The 19,372-nt window shown below is 47.2% G+C and overlaps 1 protein-coding gene across 1 annotated transcript in view; it reads right to left on the reverse strand.

Moving 5' to 3' along the window:
• Positions 1-19,372, reverse strand: part of LOC149326766 (lysosomal acid lipase/cholesteryl ester hydrolase-like) — a 139,986-nt gene that overhangs the window by 48,220 nt on the left and 72,394 nt on the right. Inside the window, exon 3 of the mRNA XM_089564669.1 lies at positions 2,689-2,803. Within this exon, the coding sequence (XP_089420795.1) occupies positions 2,689-2,803 (115 nt within the window). The remainder of the gene's footprint in view (positions 1-2,688; positions 2,804-19,372) is intronic.

Consider the following 19,372-nt stretch of genomic DNA (forward strand, 5'->3'; position numbering starts at 1 on the left):
CAAGAAAATAGTACAAACGATTACAATTTTTCAAAGTAGCACCCTTCCGCACCTACACGCCGCTGCCAATGAGTTTTACAGTTTTCATACGCCTCCAGGAACGCCTGGACCGGAATGCTGTTTAGCTCCCTCGTCACGGCCTGTTAAACCACCTCTACCGATCCGTGATGTTGCCCCTTGAACGTCGATTTTATTCTCGGGAATAGAAAAAAGTCTGGCGGGGTCAAGCCGAGGCTGTAGGGGGGCTGAGGCAGCGTTGCCGCCATGTGCTGGGCAAAAAATCGGGGTCCTCATTCACATGATGAAGAAGATCCTACCGGTTGGCCTTTTCCTCCTCTGACAACACTCCCGGCACCAACTTCGCGCACGCTTTCCTCATGGATAAGTTTTCTGTCAAGATCTCAAAAACTTGGGTTTGAAGAATGCTCAAGTCATCAGCAATCATTCTGGTACTCATTCTATGATCACTGCTAAGTAAATGTTTCACTCGCTACACATTTTCGTTGGTCTTGCTGGTCGAAAGGCGTCTGGAGCGGTTGTCTTCCTCTTCTCTTTCCTTACTTTCTCGGAACAGCTTGTGCCACTCAAAAACCACCTAATCTACCCATGGAAGCGTCACCGTAGGCTTCCTTAATCGTGTTGTGAGTCTCTTTGCCCGTTTTACCAAGATTTACTAAAAATTTGATCGCGTATCGCTGATCGAGTAAACGCTCGTTGATTCTGCGTGACGAGACGTTTCGACAGGGGTTCACAGTACAAGCGACCTCCTCTCTTCAACGGCCGACAGCCGACTGCCGATTTTCCCCAGCATTCCCAATATCCCCCTTCAGCGATCCTGCACGCGCAGACCACCTCTCATCCGCCTGTTCGCCCAGGAAAAACCAGTCCTACTACTTTCAGAACAGACCCTGTATCTACAAAAACCAGCCTACATGTGTTAGTGACCCGTCTGTTGTCCTGCATGAACGGGGATTTTCATATCTGGACGCGCCTGCGTGATTGCATAAGTTTTGATGTTTTTGTTTTTCCTTTGAGCATATATTTTCTGTGTTTGCGAATAAACGCTTAGAAGCGAGTCAGCGCTTGTGGTGTTCTCTTCTTTGTCCCTGTCCTGTGTGCGCTGGAAATTTTCCAACATGCTTTACCGACTCGCTCGAATGTCAGTTTTACTCAGAGCAGGATGCTGGTGTGAGTTAGTATGACGGGTTGCAGGATGGGACCTGGTTCAGTCGAACTTGAACCTTGTCAAGCGGAGGGTACTTGCATGCAGTAAAGAAAAAAACTGCGGCGGTAGCCTAATGTTCTCGCTCAGCTACCTGTGGAGCTTATCTCTTCGTGCAGCAGCGAGTTCGACTCCCAGTCGTGGATGTGATTTCATTTTCTAGGTCTTTTTTCTATATTATCGCATTTTGACCTCAGTTAAGCTCAAAGCCAAATTCAGACAGTGGACAGGTCACGTGGCATTGAGCGGGGTTGGTGCATCGAGTAGAGATATCGCTCTAAAACGAAGAAAAGAAAACGCCACCAATATCCATGACTAGGGAGTCGAACTCGCGGGGGTGCAAACAGATCAGCTTCAAAAGCCGCTGCGCGAGAGCACTGCGTAATAGTACGTGCGTACGTAAAGCATTTGGTAGCTCAGCGTGATTGATTTCCATGCAATAAAGAAAAAAAGGCTATCGCCGCAGTCGAACACGCCTCGTGTTGAATTGTAGCACACTCTGGTGCTTTGCATTTCAGAGTGTTGTCTTCACCAACTTCCATCAGCGGCGCGGAGCGCTCTGTCCCGCGGCGCTTCTTCTTCTTCTTCTTCCTCTTTCTAATGGCACATACCCACTTGGGGGGATTGGCCAAGGTGTAGGGGCATAAATAAGGAAATTTACACTGGATTACGACAAAATATCGGAGCCAAACGTGAATTTTGAAAAATGTATCCATGAAAAACGACAGAAGAATATTTAAGCTTAAATAACAAAGAACATTTTGGTGAAAAGAAAAAAGAAAAACTCTAAGACTTTAAAGGAGTTAGCAAATCAACCTACCTGCGGTACTGCCCGCCAATCGTCGCTTTCTACGTTGCACAAATTCATGCTTTCGCAATGAATGAAATGCAGCAAACATTCTCCGTAATTTTTATTTTATTTATTTATTTCAGTATACTGCAAGCCAGAAATGGCCCAAGCAGGAGGGGCATACAACTAAAAAAAAATTCTAAAAGAGCATCAGCTACAACACCGCGAGTCAGTAAACAGGACACAAATCCAGAGTCATCAAACAAGGTACTAGGAGCCATACAATAAGTTCTTTAGCTCCTTCTCAAAATTCCTAGACTTACATAGACCCGAAGGAAGACCATTCCACTCCGCGACAGTGTTCGGAAAAAAACTGTTCTTAAACCCACTAGTTCGTGCGAAAATTGGTGCTAATGATTGCTCATGTACATGACGTGTTCTCCTAGTGCTCTCCAGCTTCACACAATCAGGAAGATCTGCCTTCAGATTTCCGGACATGTAATTATGAAGCAGTACTAGACGGGTAACTTTTCTTCTTATTGCCAAGAACTGTAAATTACTCTTTCGAATTAATGTTGTACTAAAGCATGAATCGTTCGTAAAAACGAAAAATTAGTGCCATGTTCTAGTGCTGCATTTGTGTTACACTTGTGGTTATCGACGCAAGACCTCTTACCTCCACTGCCAGCGTCGGTCGTCATACTGCTTCAGTGTGAGGTGGCGGGAGCGGAATGCGATCTCTCTTGAGTTCATGGCCCACACATCGTAACCGTGGTCAGCCAGAAGGAAGCCTACCCCACACAAAAAAAGCGAAGGATAGTTGTGTTTTGCGATGTTTCATTCTGTACGAACCAGCTGTGTCATGAAAGGAAGACAGATATAATTTTCAGGGAAATTGTAGAAAAGGCAATTACCCGCCAGCCCATAGCACGCAAGGCATGGGAAAGCACTCGTGAGGTACAAAATAAATACCCAGTGCATTATAATACTGGCTGCACATAAATTATAGGCCATTGAATGATAGATTTCACGCGTCGTGGTGGCTGAGGTCCTACGACAGGTGTCTGAAAGGTGCACTGAAGAGGAATCTGAACTCTTATTTTTACCACTGGAACTCGATCTACACGTTTCGAGCGTTCTTGTACACTTAGAATTATTGCCCTGTGCGTCCAATTTTTCTCATTTTAATCGGATTAACGCCAGGCTCCGCGTTTCAATTGAATTCCCCGCAAACGGTGGGAGGAGTCGACCAACCTTTCACTCAGTCCCGTGGCGGCTTGCCGATCTGCCATCTGGGGAGGTATATGTAATGATCGGCGAAAGCAAAGAGTCCACATGTATTTTTATTTTCGTGGGCCTAATTTGCAGCTGTGCGGTCTCTGACTGGATCTATTTATTCACGGAAACCTAAAAAAAACAAAATAAAAGCGAAAGCAAAGCCGCCACGCGACTGCCTGAAAGGCACTCCATGCGTTGGTCGACTCCTCCCACCGTATGCGGGGAATTAAAAAAAAAACGAGAGCCGGACGTTAATCCGATTTAATTAGGGAAACCGGCCACACACAGCAATAAGTCACAGTTTCTAAGAATGCTCGGAATATGTAGATTGATTTCCAGCGGTAAAAATACGAGTTCAGATTCCTCTTCAGTGCACCTTTAAGTTTGCGGCCCTCTGCGCTGTGACCTGCCTCCCGCCGGCCTTCGAAGTTTCATCACTAATGCCGTGAATTCGTGCCACTTTCACGAGTCAGCTTCATCACCTGACTTGTTTTTTAAGTCGGCCAAAAAGTTACGTGTGGAGACGGCACTCAATCTTTGCGGAAAAGATAAGAGGCAGAGGCTCCGTAACCTGGGTTATCTTCCGTCAGATGTCAGCTGCCTTCAAGAACGCACAAGGAGCAGGGCGCCGGCCAACCCCCTCTGTTTCATAACTCCACACTACACTAAATCGAAGAACGAATTCACTCTCAGCGGCACGGGAACAAAAGCTGGCCTCCTTCCCTTTCCCGCGCAACCTTCGCTGCAGAGCCACAGAAAGTTGTTCGGAAGTGGACAATTTCCACACCAAAGTGGAAAACTCTGGTCTATTTTTTATTCTTATTTATTATTACTGTAAGCCTTAACAGGCTCATACAGGAGTGGGAACAAAAAACACATTTCTAGCAATACTATACATTCAAACATACATCTAGAGGTAAATAAAATACAAAAATAAAAACCGTACATTTGAAAAAAAAAAACAAACCACCTAGGAGCAAATAATTTCACAAGGACAAAAAGAGACGAGGAGACAACGGACATGGCGCCTGCCCGTTGTCTCCTCGTCTCTTTTTTGTCCGTGTGAAATTATTTGCGCCTAGGTGGGTTTTTCCCAAGTTTCAAGATGCAAACCCAACTAGCCCGTCAACATGCGTTACTGAAAACCGGTGCAGACTAACAAAAAGGGTACACGTTATTCACATCTAATTAACAAAACGGACTACGAGCGGCAATCAGAGGAAAATGTACACTGCTTTTTGGCCACAATAAATGTTTTTTTTTACAAAGACGCATCCTGTTCCTGAAAGCAGCTTTCAATCTTAGCGACAAATGCATCAGCAGATACCGAGGTCACAAAGTCGCGTGGCAGTTTATTCCATAATTCTCTGACTGATGGAAAGATGGTTTGGTTTGGTTTATGGGGTTTAACGTCCCAAAGCGACTCAGGCTATGAGAGACGCCGTAGTGGAGGGCTCCGGAAATTTCAACCACCTGGGGTTCTTTAACGTGCACTGACATCGCACAGTACACGGGCCTCTAGAATTTCTCCTCCAAAGAAATTCCAGCCGCCGCGGCCGGGATCGAACCCGCGTCTTTTGGGTCAGCAGCCGAGCACCATAGCCGCTGAGCCACCGCGGCGGCTGATGGAAAGAAGGAATACTTGAATGTGTTACAACGGGAAATGAATGGCCTGATACTCTTGTGGTGGTTTGTTCTGGCAGAGTGCTGGTATGGCGATTTTAGGTACTCGTGTTTGTTAATATGAATGCTGTCATGACCAAGGAAGAAAAGATGCTTCGCCGGATCACCAAAGTTTTAATCGTAGCTCTGTTGCGTAGTGCGGTTATGCTGACGTTACGTAAATACTGTGAATATACAAAACGAAGTGCTTTATTCTGAATTCTTTCCATTTGATTGACAAGGTACGTTTGGTGCATATTACAGATAATATTGTCGTATTCAAAGGATTGGTCGTACAAGTGCCATATAACTTGCAAGCCTAGCCTTGGCAGGTGCCTGTGCAAGTGTCCTACGAAGGTATCCCAACTGCCTGTATGCCTTTGTACAGGTCTGTTTAATATGAACGTCCCATTTTATTGTCTTTGTGATGGTTACCCCCAATTATTTAACTGCGTCGGCTTCTGTTACATGTAATTCCATTAGATGATACGAAAACTTTAAAGACATCCTATTTCGTCTTGTGCACATAAATGAGGTTTTTGCCACATTAATTTACATACCCTATTCTTGCCCCCGCAAGTTGAACTAGTAGATGAGACCGAGCCACTTGTGTTAACATGGGTGTGGTCACTATACTCCACGTGTATTACGGAGAGTGTCAACTGTTTAAGGGCCAGCGCCGATAGTGCCGATTTCATCGATATGCCCGAATTGTAAGGCGCACGCCTGACTCCCGCAGACATCACAGCGCAGACGAAGGCTGCGCCGCCAGGGGAACAGTGATGGGATGGCTTCTTTGAGAGCGCAGCGTGCGGTCTTCGGACCAGTACTAACACAAGGTGGTGCTGGGGAGTCCTTGTTAGATGGCGTATGTGAGTCCGCAGTGTGTTAAGGACTACATACGTCGAAAGTTGGTCGTCCTAGGCGACAGCAATGGTTGCAACTGTTGATGCGCTGCGAGAGAGACGCAGGCATGTGCGAAGATCCTGACCTTGTACAGCCTGGAGGGCACGCAAATTTGTCTTGCATGTGTTCGAAATACGGGTGTACTGTATCCCAAAAATCTCAGAAAGAGTTCTCTGTAGACATGAGTGAAGACAGCGCGGAAGAAGAAGCCCGAAGGCGAAACGAAGAAGGGGCAGGAAAGAGCGCTCTTTCCAGCCCCTTCTTCGTTTCGCCTTCGCGCTTCTTCTTCCGCGCTGTTTTCACTCATATCGCAATGTACCAACCAGCCCAGCAAAAAGTTGTGCTCTGTAGAGTTTCAGCATTGACTGAACGGATGAGCCCCATGATTTTCCGCCCAGAAATCTGATACGGTGAGCGATAGAGGTTAGATTTTTCTTTAAAATGTGACATGCGGCCTCCATGATACGTTCTGGTTCATGATAATCCCTCAAAAATGATGAAGGTACAATAGGAGATGATATGGCCGTCGATAGTTACCGGATATGGTGTCATGCATTTGCGTGTAAATTCCACTAGCACGCCACTTCTCGGATGAAACGCTCAGACCTTGCTTATTATGATGGCTGCCCGCTGAAGACTTGCTCGCACCTGGAGGCGTGTCACAGATGAGACATATATAGAGATGTGCACGGTAGTAGGTAGGCTGCCTGGCAGTGCTATAAGTGTGAGATTAAACAAAGCAGGGCTGAGAACATCACCTTGGGGCACATCCTGGTAGGTGTATTGCACAGGTGTCGGGCCATCTTTACTCATGATAAAAATGACCTGTTGGTCAGATAGCTTTGTATCCATCTGAACATACGACCACCGATTCCAACAGCCTCTAGCGCATCGAGGATGGCTTCTTGAGTGGCATTATCGTAAGCACCGTTGACATCAAGAAATAGTGCCACGCATATGCGCTTCTGGCATTTCTGGTCCTTAACTATGGACACAAGATCAATGACTTGTCTTTAGAGGAGCGACCCCGTCAAAAACCTGCCATGGCATTAGGATGTACTTTGACCGCAGAAGCCGAGCGCAGAAGTTAAGGTGCTCGCAGGGAAATGCGACGACTCAGAAAACTGCCTTCGCTGCAACGACCTGCTTCTTTTCGGAATCCCGGACGCCAGTGACGAAACGCAGGCAAAGTTAGAATCACAAGTCGTATCTTTCTGCGCTGAGCACCTTGAGGTACCTATCGAGAGCTCAGACACTGAGCGAGCTCAACGACTTGGCCGCTTCCGCGAAGATAGAAAGCGTCGAATTATTGTGAAACTATCCAGCTCTAAAACCGAGTTGAATATTCTTTCCGCTGGATCTAAGCTAAAGGAAACAACTACTTCAATTCGGGAAGATTATTCGGCGCGTGTACGCACAGCTCGAGCAAAGCTATATTCGTATGGCCTTGATAGCAAGTTACCTTTTAAGATACGCTTTCATAAGTTGGTCATAGAAAAATGCAGTACACCTACGATGCCGAGTAAGATTGTGTTGACGAGTTGAAATTATAGCGTTCACCGAATAGTTCAAGGCCTCCTCAGTTTTTATCCTTTTAACGTGTACAACGCCCCTTCCGCGCACCTGCGCGCCACGAATTATCAGCTGTTCTCACAAGCATCCGTAGCTATGTTTGAAACAGAAAGGCGCATATGGGACGAGGGCAGAAAAGAAACATGAAGCAACAGGAGAAGCGCCAACTATCAAATATCTCGAATAATAAAAAAAACCCATCAACTTTCTGTTTCAAACATGGCTAGGACCAAGTAGCCCAAACCAAAGTACTTCTAGATCAGTAGCTACTTACTTAAAAGGGAAAGCGTCGAAGCCATATTCGAAGATGACCTTGCTGATATTGCCATTTTTATGAAGACGTGGCTAACCCTTGATATCTTATTCGAAGAGCTGCTGACTAATGTGTCACTCACAGTACACATGAGTGACAGGGTGGGACAGAAAGGCAGTGGTGTCCTAGTTCTCGTTAATCCAGACCTTCCTTCATTTACTATTGATACAAAAAGTCATCATGAAATTCTCATCGCTAACACATCCCTTTCTGGAAGCTTTATAATACTCATCGCTTGCTATCGAGCACCTGATTGTAATCTTTCCTTCGTTAATGAACTGCACTCCGTACTTCTCAACTTAAACAGCCCCTTTCCTAGAGCAAATTCCATACTTTGTGCCGATTTCAATTACCCAGACATAATCTGGGATAATTTAGCCGCTACTTCTCATCAGTCCAAACAATTCATCAATCTTGCACTTTTGTTTCACCTCTCTCAGACAGTCATCATGCTAACTAGGTTCAGCAACACGCTTGACCTCGTTTTTGTTTCGAAACCAGAAATGATCAATTCAATGCCTTGTGCAAATGGTCTCAGCGATCACAGCCTTATGTTATTAAATGTAGCAGTGCCGAAGCCGCTTCGTTACTCTTCCACTAAAGTTATCCGTGATTATAAGAAGGCAAATTTTACTTTTTTAAAGCCGAACTCGACAATTTCTTCCACTCTCTTCAACAGCTGGCTCCTTCCAGAACTGTCAGCCAAAATTGGTTATTATTCAAGCAGAAACCGTTGGCACTAATTGAAACCTATGCTACAGTCATTTCCATTCGCGGCGATGCAGGCAAACCGTGGTCCAGTAGTACTGTAAAGAAGCTTTTACGTAAAAAAAAAGCCTTTCTCGCATTGCTTAGCAATACAACTCTGCCCTCAGGTGGGAAAAGTATTTCACGTGTCTAAAAGACTATACAAGCCTACTTAAGCACTCCAAAAAGAAGTTTTTCCACAAGGGTCTCCTCCACATAATGAGCAAAAATCTCCAAAAGTTTCGGTCTCTGCTTCCTCCAGTTAGTCATAAAACGTACAAAATATCACTTTCTAACCCAGACGGTTCCCATGTGCTCCCAGACGACCGATTCGATGATGAATTCGTACTTTTCTTCAGTTTTCACACATGAACCGAAAGAAAATATTTCGAACTTTCCAGGTACCAGTTTTTCACAAATGCCTCCCATTACAATTACTGCGGAAGGTATTGAAAGGGTTATCGACAAGATGAAATTATCGAATAGCCCCGGTCCCAATAGCATTTCTGTCAAAGTACTTGAAGCAACGAAAATCCCAACCAGCTGTAAATTGCCGATATTATTTACCTAGTCTCTCACTGAAAGCGCTCTCCCGGATAACTGGAAGATTAGCAAAGTAGTCCCGGTATTTAAATTAGTAACCGGTCGGATCCCTCTAATTGTCGCCTAATATCCTTAACTTGCATTGCCTGCAGACTAATGGAACACTTATTTTCAAGTCACCCTACACGTTTACAACAACACATTTTTCTTCGCTAATCAACACGGTTTCCGCTCTGGTCTTTCTTGCGAATCGCAGCTTTTTGAATTCACCACTGATCTTCATCTAAACCTGGACTCAGTGTTTCAAACTGATGTTATATTCTTAGACTTTTCAAAGGCATTTGATCGTGTTCCGAGTTTACGACTTTTCTGCAATCTTTGTTCTCAAAGCCAGGACCACTTAATCTTATTTTGGATTAATTGCTTCTTCACCGACCGCTTTCAGTACACACTCGTAAGAGGGCGTCCTTCAGCCTCAACAAAGGTGCTTTCTGGCCATCCACAAGGCTGAGTCCTTGACCTGCTTCTTTTTCGCATCTATATCAACGACCTCCCCTGCGATATCTCATCATCTATACGTGTCTTCGCAGATGACTGTGCCCTCTACCGCCGAATTTCATCTCAAACCGACCAGATCATGCTTCATGATGACTTAATTTTAATAGATAACTGGTGTAATAAGTGGCTGATGCAGCTTAATATTTTAAATGTAAGAGTATGCAAGTTTCACGCAAACGCTCTAACATCATCCACGTGTACTCTTTTAAACTCAGTCAATATTTCACAAGTAGAAACCTATCGTTATCTCGGTGTCTTAATCTCATGTAATTTAAATTGGTCTGAACATATCATGAGCTCGTCGATGAGAGCTCTAAAACACTAGGCTTTATTATAAGAACAATGCCGTCCCCCCCCCCCCCCCTTTTTCGTAAACTGGGATATGAAACCTTCGTACGATCAAAAATTGAATACGCATGCGCAATTTGGTGTCCACGTCAAACTTACTTAATTCTTTAGAATCCGTTCACACCCGCGCCGTTCGCTTTACATTGTTACGTGACGGCAAGCCCGATGAAGACAGGACTACATGACATATGTCCATGGAATGATTTAATGGCAGCGGGCCTAGCGCGAGCGCTCCGTGCCTCGCCACTGCCCACTTTGTCGTCTTCTAGTCAGTGACACTACCCGGGGCTACCGAGCGATCGTCCCGATCATGCGAACTAAGGAAACGGCAGTGACGATGAAATACAGGGCGTGACGTTGGGCGTGAAGGGGACGATGAACACAGAAGAGAAGATGCAGGGCTGGCCGTCACGATGAAAGAGATGAACAGATGACGATCGATAAGCGCTGGTTCTGGATTCTTCCTGACCACACGTCACCCTGAGCCGACGGCCGAGGTCCATGGGCGCACCAAACGGCGTGGGCAGGGGGGCTGTGTGCGCACGTGTCTCGGATCGGTCGGGTCGCGTAGGGTCTGGTCGGCAGGATCAGTTCGTCGTGTCTTGTGGTCATGGATCAACGTCTGCTTTTGCTGTCATTTTTTTAACAGCAAGACAGGAGTGGAATGAATTACCAGATTTACCAGATTATATTGTCATGAAACATGATCTTGTCAGATAAAGATCTGTTACTGTCTGGCTTAGAACATTAAAAATGATCTCATTTTCTTTTCACGCCCTTCGTTTGAGGGAGTTGAGCAACTCCTCTGTACTTCCCCTGCTCTACTTGTATTCTTCGTAGCTGTACTCATCTGGTTTTGCTGGATTTGTCTTCATTCCACTCATTGTGTTTTAGACCTGCTTATCGAGATTTTTATTCGTATTTATTCATGTTGTCTTTGTTTCATGTATTGTTCCATGTACGCTCCCCCCCCCCCCCTATGTAATACTCTGTAAAGAGTCCTTAAGGGTTCAATACATTATGATGATGATGATATAGTGCTAAATGTACCACCCAAGGCGCGTCAGAATCATTCTTTCCATGATTTTTTGCAAGCAACTGGTCAAAGATATTGGCCTGTATGATGTGAGCTCGAGCGGGGATTTCCCTGGTTTAAGTAATGGTATCAGGCGACTGGATTTCTACTGGGGAGGAAAAAACCATCTTGCCATGACTGATTATAAAGGTTGAGTAGCTCTCCTCGTGCGTCGTGACAAAGGAGGCACAGAGCAGCATAAGTGATGCCGTCTGGCCCTGTAGAAGGCGAACGCTTACCTTCCGCTAAGGCCGCATCGAGTTCCTCACGAGAAAAGATGGCATCCATCGCTGATTCCCGCGATGCAGAAGGAGGATGCTGGGAACTCCAGGAATTCATTGCGCCCGCAATTGGCGTGCAGAAGAAAGTTGCTACTTCAATCTGGTGACGGTCTTAGTATACAGCTAACGCATAGGAATGTTGTCCGCCAAATGAGGGACGTAGGCTTTCGAGGATCTCGAGATTGACAGAGGGACATCCACGGCTGTTCCGCCAGTCTGTCCATTCGTCGCTTGATTTTCTTCTCCTAACGTCGCGATTCTCTGAGATCCCGTCAGCACTTGGTCCGTCTGTAGCGCCTTTCTGCACCACGCCTAATGGCACGTATGTGGTCTAATTCTGTATCAAATTCATTGCGCATTTTATTTGCCGTGAGGTAGCCTCTAGTAGCCTTCATTGCAGTTGCTATGGTGACCTCCAAGCTAGAAGTGAGTACACCTTTGCACGCCTCTTCCATATGTGTTTTAAATGCCATCCAGTCGATGTGCACGTGTTTAACTGGGCCGGTCACACAAAAACCTGGAATATTGAGGTAATTCGGCATGTGGTCACTGCCACGGCTCTCAACATCACCAAACCATCGGACACGCCGTTGCAGAGGCCGCAAAACTAACTGCAGGTGCAGGCAACTGCTGTAGGAGCCGCCTCGCAGGTACATCCGGCTGCCGTCAATCATTACGTAAAGTTCATTCTCTGAGGCAAATAAAGCCAAATTTCTTCCTCTAGTTTTGATTCTAGGACTTTCCCATAGTAGGTGGTGAGCGTTGAGATCGCCGGTAAAAGTCGAAGGAGCCCGGTTAACCCCATGATTGCCTTCAGCCTCTCGCAGTCAAATTGAGAAGAGGGGAGAGAGACATACGCTGCAATTAGTGTGAACTTTATGGCTCCTTTCTGGCATACACAGGCATACTGATTGTCATTGTGGGGTTCAGCAGGGTGGGAGACGTACAGGCGCGGCCATAAGTAAACAGAGCACGCTATTGTGTTCGAAGTGCAATCACGCTTTCTGCATTGGTAATGAAGAAGCGTTGTTTTCTACAAGAAAGCCCACCAACCTCCTCTACCAGCATGCGCGTACCACTGCTGGAAAATTTCAATTAGGTGACGCGTGAAAAATAGTCGAAGACAGTTGCGTGCTCCGTTTACTTTTGTCCGTGCCTGTACGCCAATCAGCGCGGATGTAGACCAGAACTTTGTTGCGCTCCCCGCATGCTAGGTCGAAGAAGAGCTCGTTGCCGGAAAGCTTGATTATTTGGGATAAGTTAGGCTGGCAGATATTCGGTATCGGAAAGTGGTTGTTGAAAACATATTGCCGGAAACTTGACATTCGTGATTTCAGGACACTTGCGCTGCACTGTAAGAGCGCAGCGCCTCTGACTTGCCCACGAAACGTGGGAAGCTGGTCAGCCATTGTGTTTTAAAGATCCTGAAGCGCTGGACCCAGGGAGTCCAGTACCAGTAGGACGCTTCGAGTGGTTGACGATTGCAAGGACTGTAGCAGAGGGTGAATGGCGTCGACCACCGTCCTAAGGATCACGAGGGCTTGGCGATCTTGCTCTGGGAGCCCGTCTGTCAACTGTTGGGCTCGACGATAGGAGCTTACGCTGAGGAGGCTCAGCAGGAGGCAACGGCAGAAACGCTGGCCAAGCATCCGCACACGACGAGGTCTGATCATCCTAGACCATATTGCGCTATCAGGACACACTTCGGTGTGGGGGCACGAGAGGGGATGGTGAAGAAGGTTTCCTGGGCTGTTTCCTAGCTGCTTTTGAGAACAGCCTTTCTTGAATTCTTTTTGCGGCTAGAACGCCTTTTCCGAACAGTCGCGGCAGCTTCGCTCTGCGCAGAGTTGTCCCGAGCCATTTTCTTTAGGACGGCACGCTCGTCTTTTGTTCGCGGGCAATCCTCAGGCGAGGCGTCATGGGGCCCTTTGCAGCTAGAGCACTTAAGTAGTTGAGCATTACAGGACTCAGCGCTTTGAGCTCCGGCACAACGGGAGGAATCTCTCACATTGCCGCCGACACCACTCACATGCCCCAGTTTTAAATATTTGTGGCACTGCAGGGGCTTCGGTATAAATGGCCGCAGAGCAAGACGAAAATGGCCTATCTTCACGCGTGACAGAAGACTCGCCTTTGAACAGAATCTTCCCACAGTGAGAATTACCCACACGTGAAACCCTTAGAATAACGGTGCCTTCTTTTGCCGGCCTCACTGGTATGGGCAGATCATCTTTCACGGTAAACTCGTCGTCATCACTGATTACGCGGGGAAAGGACTCATCGCCGCCCATTGGGATAACAGTACGGACTGATCAACCGCTGAGTTGAGTTATGGCTCGCAGTGAAGCCGCACGGTGGACGTACACTGCAACGATATTCTTCCGCGTATTCACTCGAACGTCTTTAATTTCGTTAAGCACAAGTCCCTCCAGCTCCAAAGCGACGACGTGCCTACTAAGCCGCCTCGTGTTGTTTGTTGGCTGCACAGGAAGGACAAGAATGGTGTGTACCGCTGTGAGGCCACTTGTATTTAAAGTGGACTCCCTTGATGACAATCCGTCTCTGAATAGTCTTCTACTGAGGACCTTGTAACGTCGTCAGCAAGCGACATCTCAGCACCTCGCGGATATCGCTCGCTTTCGATTTTATAATTAGGCTTAGAAAATTTAAAACTTCAGCAAATTTTTAACTAAGTCGCGGGAGAAGATGATGTGTTTAATCTGCCGTCAGACTCTGTCTGTGCCGACGAAATACAGCGTACTAGTTCATTTCATGTCCTGTCATCATTAGAAGTACGGTGAATTAACTGGAAAGATGCGTGACAAAGTGGATCAACTGAAGGCAACACTCAGAAAACAGCAAGAATTTTGCCAAAGCCAGCCAAAAAAGCGGAAGAAATGATGAGAGCAAGCATAATTGCTTATATAATTGCGAAATCTTCCAAACCTTTCACCGATGGGTTGTAAAAAAACTGCTTGCTTGAAGCTGCAGGCGCTACCTCTACCGTCAGGCATGGACGCAAAATAACAGGCTGTAGAAGTAACTTTCAAGGAACGTCCTCTGGCTGTGCCCTACACGCACAACTTGTCCCCCGTCTCAAGAAGGTGGCGGGAAAGTGCGGCGTTCAGGTCGTTTTTTCGGCGTCGCTAAAGATCTCATGAAGCCGCGGGCGCTATCTGTCCCATCATGGAAAGAGGATTGATTGATTGATTGATTGATTGATTGATTGATTGATTGATTGATTGATTGATTGATTGACTGACTGACTGATCGATTGATTGATGGATTGATAGACTGATAGACTGACTGACTGATTGACTGAAAACTTTATTAAAAAATTACAATTATCTAAGCCTTGGGTGGTTCGCCTATTCCGGCAGCCCATTGGCGTTTCCGCAGCATGGGGTTCTCGCTGTGCACAATGGCCTTCCGCTGCTCCAAATTGGGATAGGGAAGTCTTTATGTAGCAGGACTGAACTGGCATGGCATGCCCACGCCATGTGAAAAACCGTAGCTATTTCTCTACAGTGTGGACACTGTGGTTTGTAGAGTGAGCGGTACCATTGGTGGAGTTTAAGTGGAGTTACGAGAGTGTCTGTAGTCGGCGAAGGGTGTGTTGTTCTGCCTTGTCTAGAGTTTTGTGAGGTGTGGGGTATGTCTGTCTGGCCTGTCTGTAGGCCTGTAGGTATTCGGCGAAGCTGATTATGGACTGTGTAACGTATTCCTCTGCCTAGTCGGCTAACGGGGAATCCCAGTATAAGAGAGCTCGGGTGTGCCAGTGGGCGGCATTCCCTCCCGTGTGTTCCGTACGTCCTAGAAACTTATGTTTGAGGCTTGATTAGGAGGATTTTTGGCTAACGGGGTGAGTCCTGATTGACGAATTAGTCCTTGGTTCATATTTCTGCGCGAACTTTGGGAATCGTCAGTACATTAGCGCTTGGGTTGGTAGCTAGCGCAATGGCTGCTTCCTCTGCTTGAATGAGGTTGGACGTGCGCCCTGACCTGCAGTTGGTCAGTTTGCCCTAGGCATTCGTTATGGCGATGGTCATCTGCCCATGTATTGGACCGGCTGCATCCACGGAAAGCGTGTCCAGGCGGCCATCCCATTTTTGCGCACGCTTTCGGCTCTGGCGTTTCTTCTCTGCGCGTTAAATGTAGGGTGCATATTTCTGGGCGTTTGGTGGACATAGGTCTTCTTGCGGATCGACAGAGGAAGTTCCGTCCTTTGGTCGACCGTGTGAGGTTCTGTGAGGTGCACCTTGCTCAGAAGGTCTGGTCTGTTCGAGTGATGGCCAGGCGGTTAAGCTGTGACAATCTTTGCGCCTCCCAAATTTCTTGCAGCGCGTTGTGGTCGCCGAGAGATATGAGGCGCGATGTTGATGCTGTCTTTGGGAGACCCAGTGCCGTTTTGTAATTCGCCCGTATCAGTGTGATTATAGTTTAGCTACTTCAGACTGGGTGAGGTGGAGGTAGGCAGTCCCGTGCATTATTCGTGAGAGGACAAAAGCTTGCACAAGGCGAATCGCGTCCCTCTCTTTTATGCTGTGATGTTTGTTGCAGATGCATCATGAAAAAGGAATTCGAAAAGATGTCTTTCACTCATTACGGTTGCGGAGAGGATTACTGAGATAAGCCACGACACTGAAAACTCCTTAATGAAGCGATGTCGAGACTTCGAAGCCTTTTCTCTCGCACTTGACAAAAGCACTGATATTACAGGAAGCTCCCTGTGTGCCATCTTCATTAGGGGTGTAGACAAAAAAAAATGGCTGCGGCTTAGCTCAGCAAACCATGGTTATGCAAGCGAAAGTCACGCTGCAGCCTATTGCTGCAGTGCCACAACTTGGGCAGCGCTAACACATGCAGCCCACATCTCTCTCTCTCTCTCTCTCTCTCTCACTCACCACCGCCACCTTCCTCAAAGCGCGATTGAGGCGTCCATAGACCCAGGGAGGCAGTTATGCGAAGTTCCTTTCCTTAAAATCATCGGGGTCTAAAATGTTGTCAACGCCAACGCCCATGGACACAACGATAGCCGACGGCCTATGGCTTCAGGGCCGCGTTTCTGCCACTCGTTCTCAATACCAACGCATGCAGCGCTCGTCTGTCACTAACGCCACGTAGCTTAAAGAACGACTGAAGTGTCGACTGTCCCAGGGGACCAGTTATGAGCCTTTCCTTTGCTTTCGAAGCTGCCGCACTTCATTGGTTTCGGCTGCCCGTTTAACGCGTTTAGGCTCCCTATCGACCGCAGAACCCTATCCCTACCGACCCTATCCCTTTAGACCGCTCCCAATCGATCGCGGCCGCGGAAACGGCGGAGCGCGTGGCTGCAGCTGCTGAGTCACGTGGCACATCACGTGGTTACTTACGCAGCTCGGCTCCACGTGTTCAAAGTCATTCGTGCAGAAAGAGCGAAATCGGCGCTGCTAGGCTAGTAAAGGTCTCGCTTTAAAGTCTAAACGTTGCAGGAGAACGACTGGAAATAGTCCGGATGAAAGGTACCACTACAGGAGCGGACATCATTTCGGCGCTTGAAGAAGTTGTCGAACGCACCGGATTGCAGCGGGAACGGACGGTGTATGTAGCAACCGACGGTGCTCCATCAATCAACGGAAGCAGGAGCATCTTACACCAAGAAACGGTGAATATGAAGTCTGTCATGGGTATTGTGTTTCTTCACTTGGAAAAAATCCACCTAGGCGCAAATCATTTCACACGGACAAAAAGAGACGAGGAGACAACGGACAGGCGCCATGTCCGCTGTCTCCTCGTCTCTTTTGGTCATTGTGAAATTATTTGCGCCTAGGTGGATTTTTTCCAAGTTTCAAGATGCAAAGCCAACTAGCCCGTCAGCATGCCTTACTGAGCGATATTGTGTTTGGAGCAGTAAACTTGATCCGTTCAAGAGCGCTCAACCGCCGTCGGTTCATCTCTGTGTAAAAAGAAAAGGAATGAATCATACGGAGATCTACACGAACGTGGGCTGGTCGAGCCACTGAAAAGTGCTGTAGAGATATTTTGACCTTAGAGGGGAAATGGACAGCTTCTTGACGGAGAAAAATGAGCTGTTTGCGTAGTTGTAAAATGACAACCGGCTTCGTTGCCTCGAAGGAAATTCGAAAAAATTCGAAGGAAATATCGGGTTGTCAAAAATACGTGCAAGTCCTGCTTTACGACAAGGCTCTTCGCTGACAAAATACTCCCTGAGGTAAACGCTCATTGCACACCCTTCCGTCCTCTCCCCACATCCCTTGCCTGCTTGCCTTGTTTTGACATCGCCAGGGTTCAACATTCCTGCACCGGTTGGCCCAGACGAATGTGAACAAAAGAGTGTGGCTAGTGGAGAGAGAAATACGAATTGAGCCGGTGGTAAAGAGCAGTTACAGTACCTACGCTGGGCATTGATGTTTGAAATCATGCTACCTATAGTTCCCGCCGCCCCGCCGCGGTGGCTGAGTGGTTACGGTGCTCGGCTGCTGGCCCGAAAGACGCGGGTTCGATCCCGGCTGCGGCGGCTGAATTTCTTGAAGGCGAAATTCTAGAGGCCCGTGTGCTGTGCGATGTCAGTGCACGTTAAAGAACCCCAGGTGGTCGAAATTTCCGGAGCCCTTCACTACGGCGTCTCTCATAGCCTGAGTCGCTTTGGGACGTTAAACCCCAATAAACCAAACCAAACCATAGTTCCCGCCAAAATTATGATCTTCATAGTGTTATTGTGTTAGTGTTGTTCTTCATAGTTGTTAAGCTAGACGCCTACGGCGCCAGTAGCTACTTTCCCCTACTGTGCCCGTCTGGAGGGGTTATGAATGGTGACAGCGCGTCGCGCGCTTCGGACGCTGTCCAAGGCTGCGGGAAAGACCGCGACAGCCTTGTCAGGGCTGCAGAGGGTCGGCGACCGTTTCACATTGAAGAGAGATGAGCTGTCAAGTGGGGGTGGGAGTCAATAAGGTCGGCGCCTTCTGAAACCACCCGACTGTCACGTTAAGCGGTGGAGTCGACTTTGCTGGCGCCTCGGAAAGTGCGAATGATTCAGGAAAAGTGCGCGGTCCGCCAGAGTCGGGCTCTGGCGAGCACTGGGCTCCGCCCACTTGTATGTACAGTGCCATCGCGGCAGTATTGGTTGAAATTGGGCGAGAGCAGATTTGATAAAACTCCGCTCAATTATCGAAGGTGCTAAAACCCGCTGCAAACAAAGAGCAGGCAGGGGCGCGCGGAGTCCCAGTCTCGGCCGCTTTTCTACAGCCCTTTTTTGAACAGCCTTTTTTAAGCCGCCTTTTTCTCTAAGTCCTTGTATTTTGCTCCAGTCTTCAATAAATCAGTTTTTTCGGTCAAGAAGTTTGGAGTTGCTGCCCCCACCGGCAACGTGTCGCCGACGAGCGGACGAAGGTGCGAAGCGCTTCGTGCCATTGTTATCCGTCGCATCGACGAGCATCCCACCCGACCAAACCGGCCATTCCGACGACGATCAGGAGGAGCAAGTTAACTATAGTGTTATTGTAGTGTTATTGTAATTGTAATTGTAATTGTAAGGTCATTGCATGCATTCTGTGTGCAGACCACTTGTGTGTATCCTTACATTTTGGTCGTTTTGCTTTTGTTAGTGCGTGTACATCGTTTAATACTGTACTTAGTCAGTGCAACACAACGTTTTTGCTTTTGTTTCCTTTTATGCTTTCTTGCATTTTCTCCCCATCGGTGCAGTGTTACTTTCGATCGTCACGTGATTGTCTGAGGCCTATATGGGTTCCGAGGCCCCGTCAGGCGATTGAATACGTCTTTTGCCTCGGCTATCCAGACAGGAAAATTCAATATGTATAAGCATATACACTGTACCCGTTTCCGTCAAAAATGAATGAATGAATGAATGAATGAATGAATGAATGAATGAATGAATGAATGAATGAATGAATGAATGAATGAATGAGGCAATAGAACAAATCGAAGAAACTGCATATCTTATTGCCTTTTGGGGCATATTAGTTTTATTCGCTTTTCTTGTAGCGAACCATAAACACCGTACCCATCACCTCAGAATCAAGTAAAATATGTCTCCTCATATATTAGAATTCTGCAG

This window comes from Amblyomma mixtum, chromosome 10 (genome assembly GCF_055824585.1).
Source record: "Amblyomma mixtum isolate Tamu chromosome 10, ASM5582458v1, whole genome shotgun sequence".
NCBI classification, from domain to species: Eukaryota; Metazoa; Arthropoda; class Arachnida; order Ixodida; family Ixodidae; genus Amblyomma; species Amblyomma mixtum.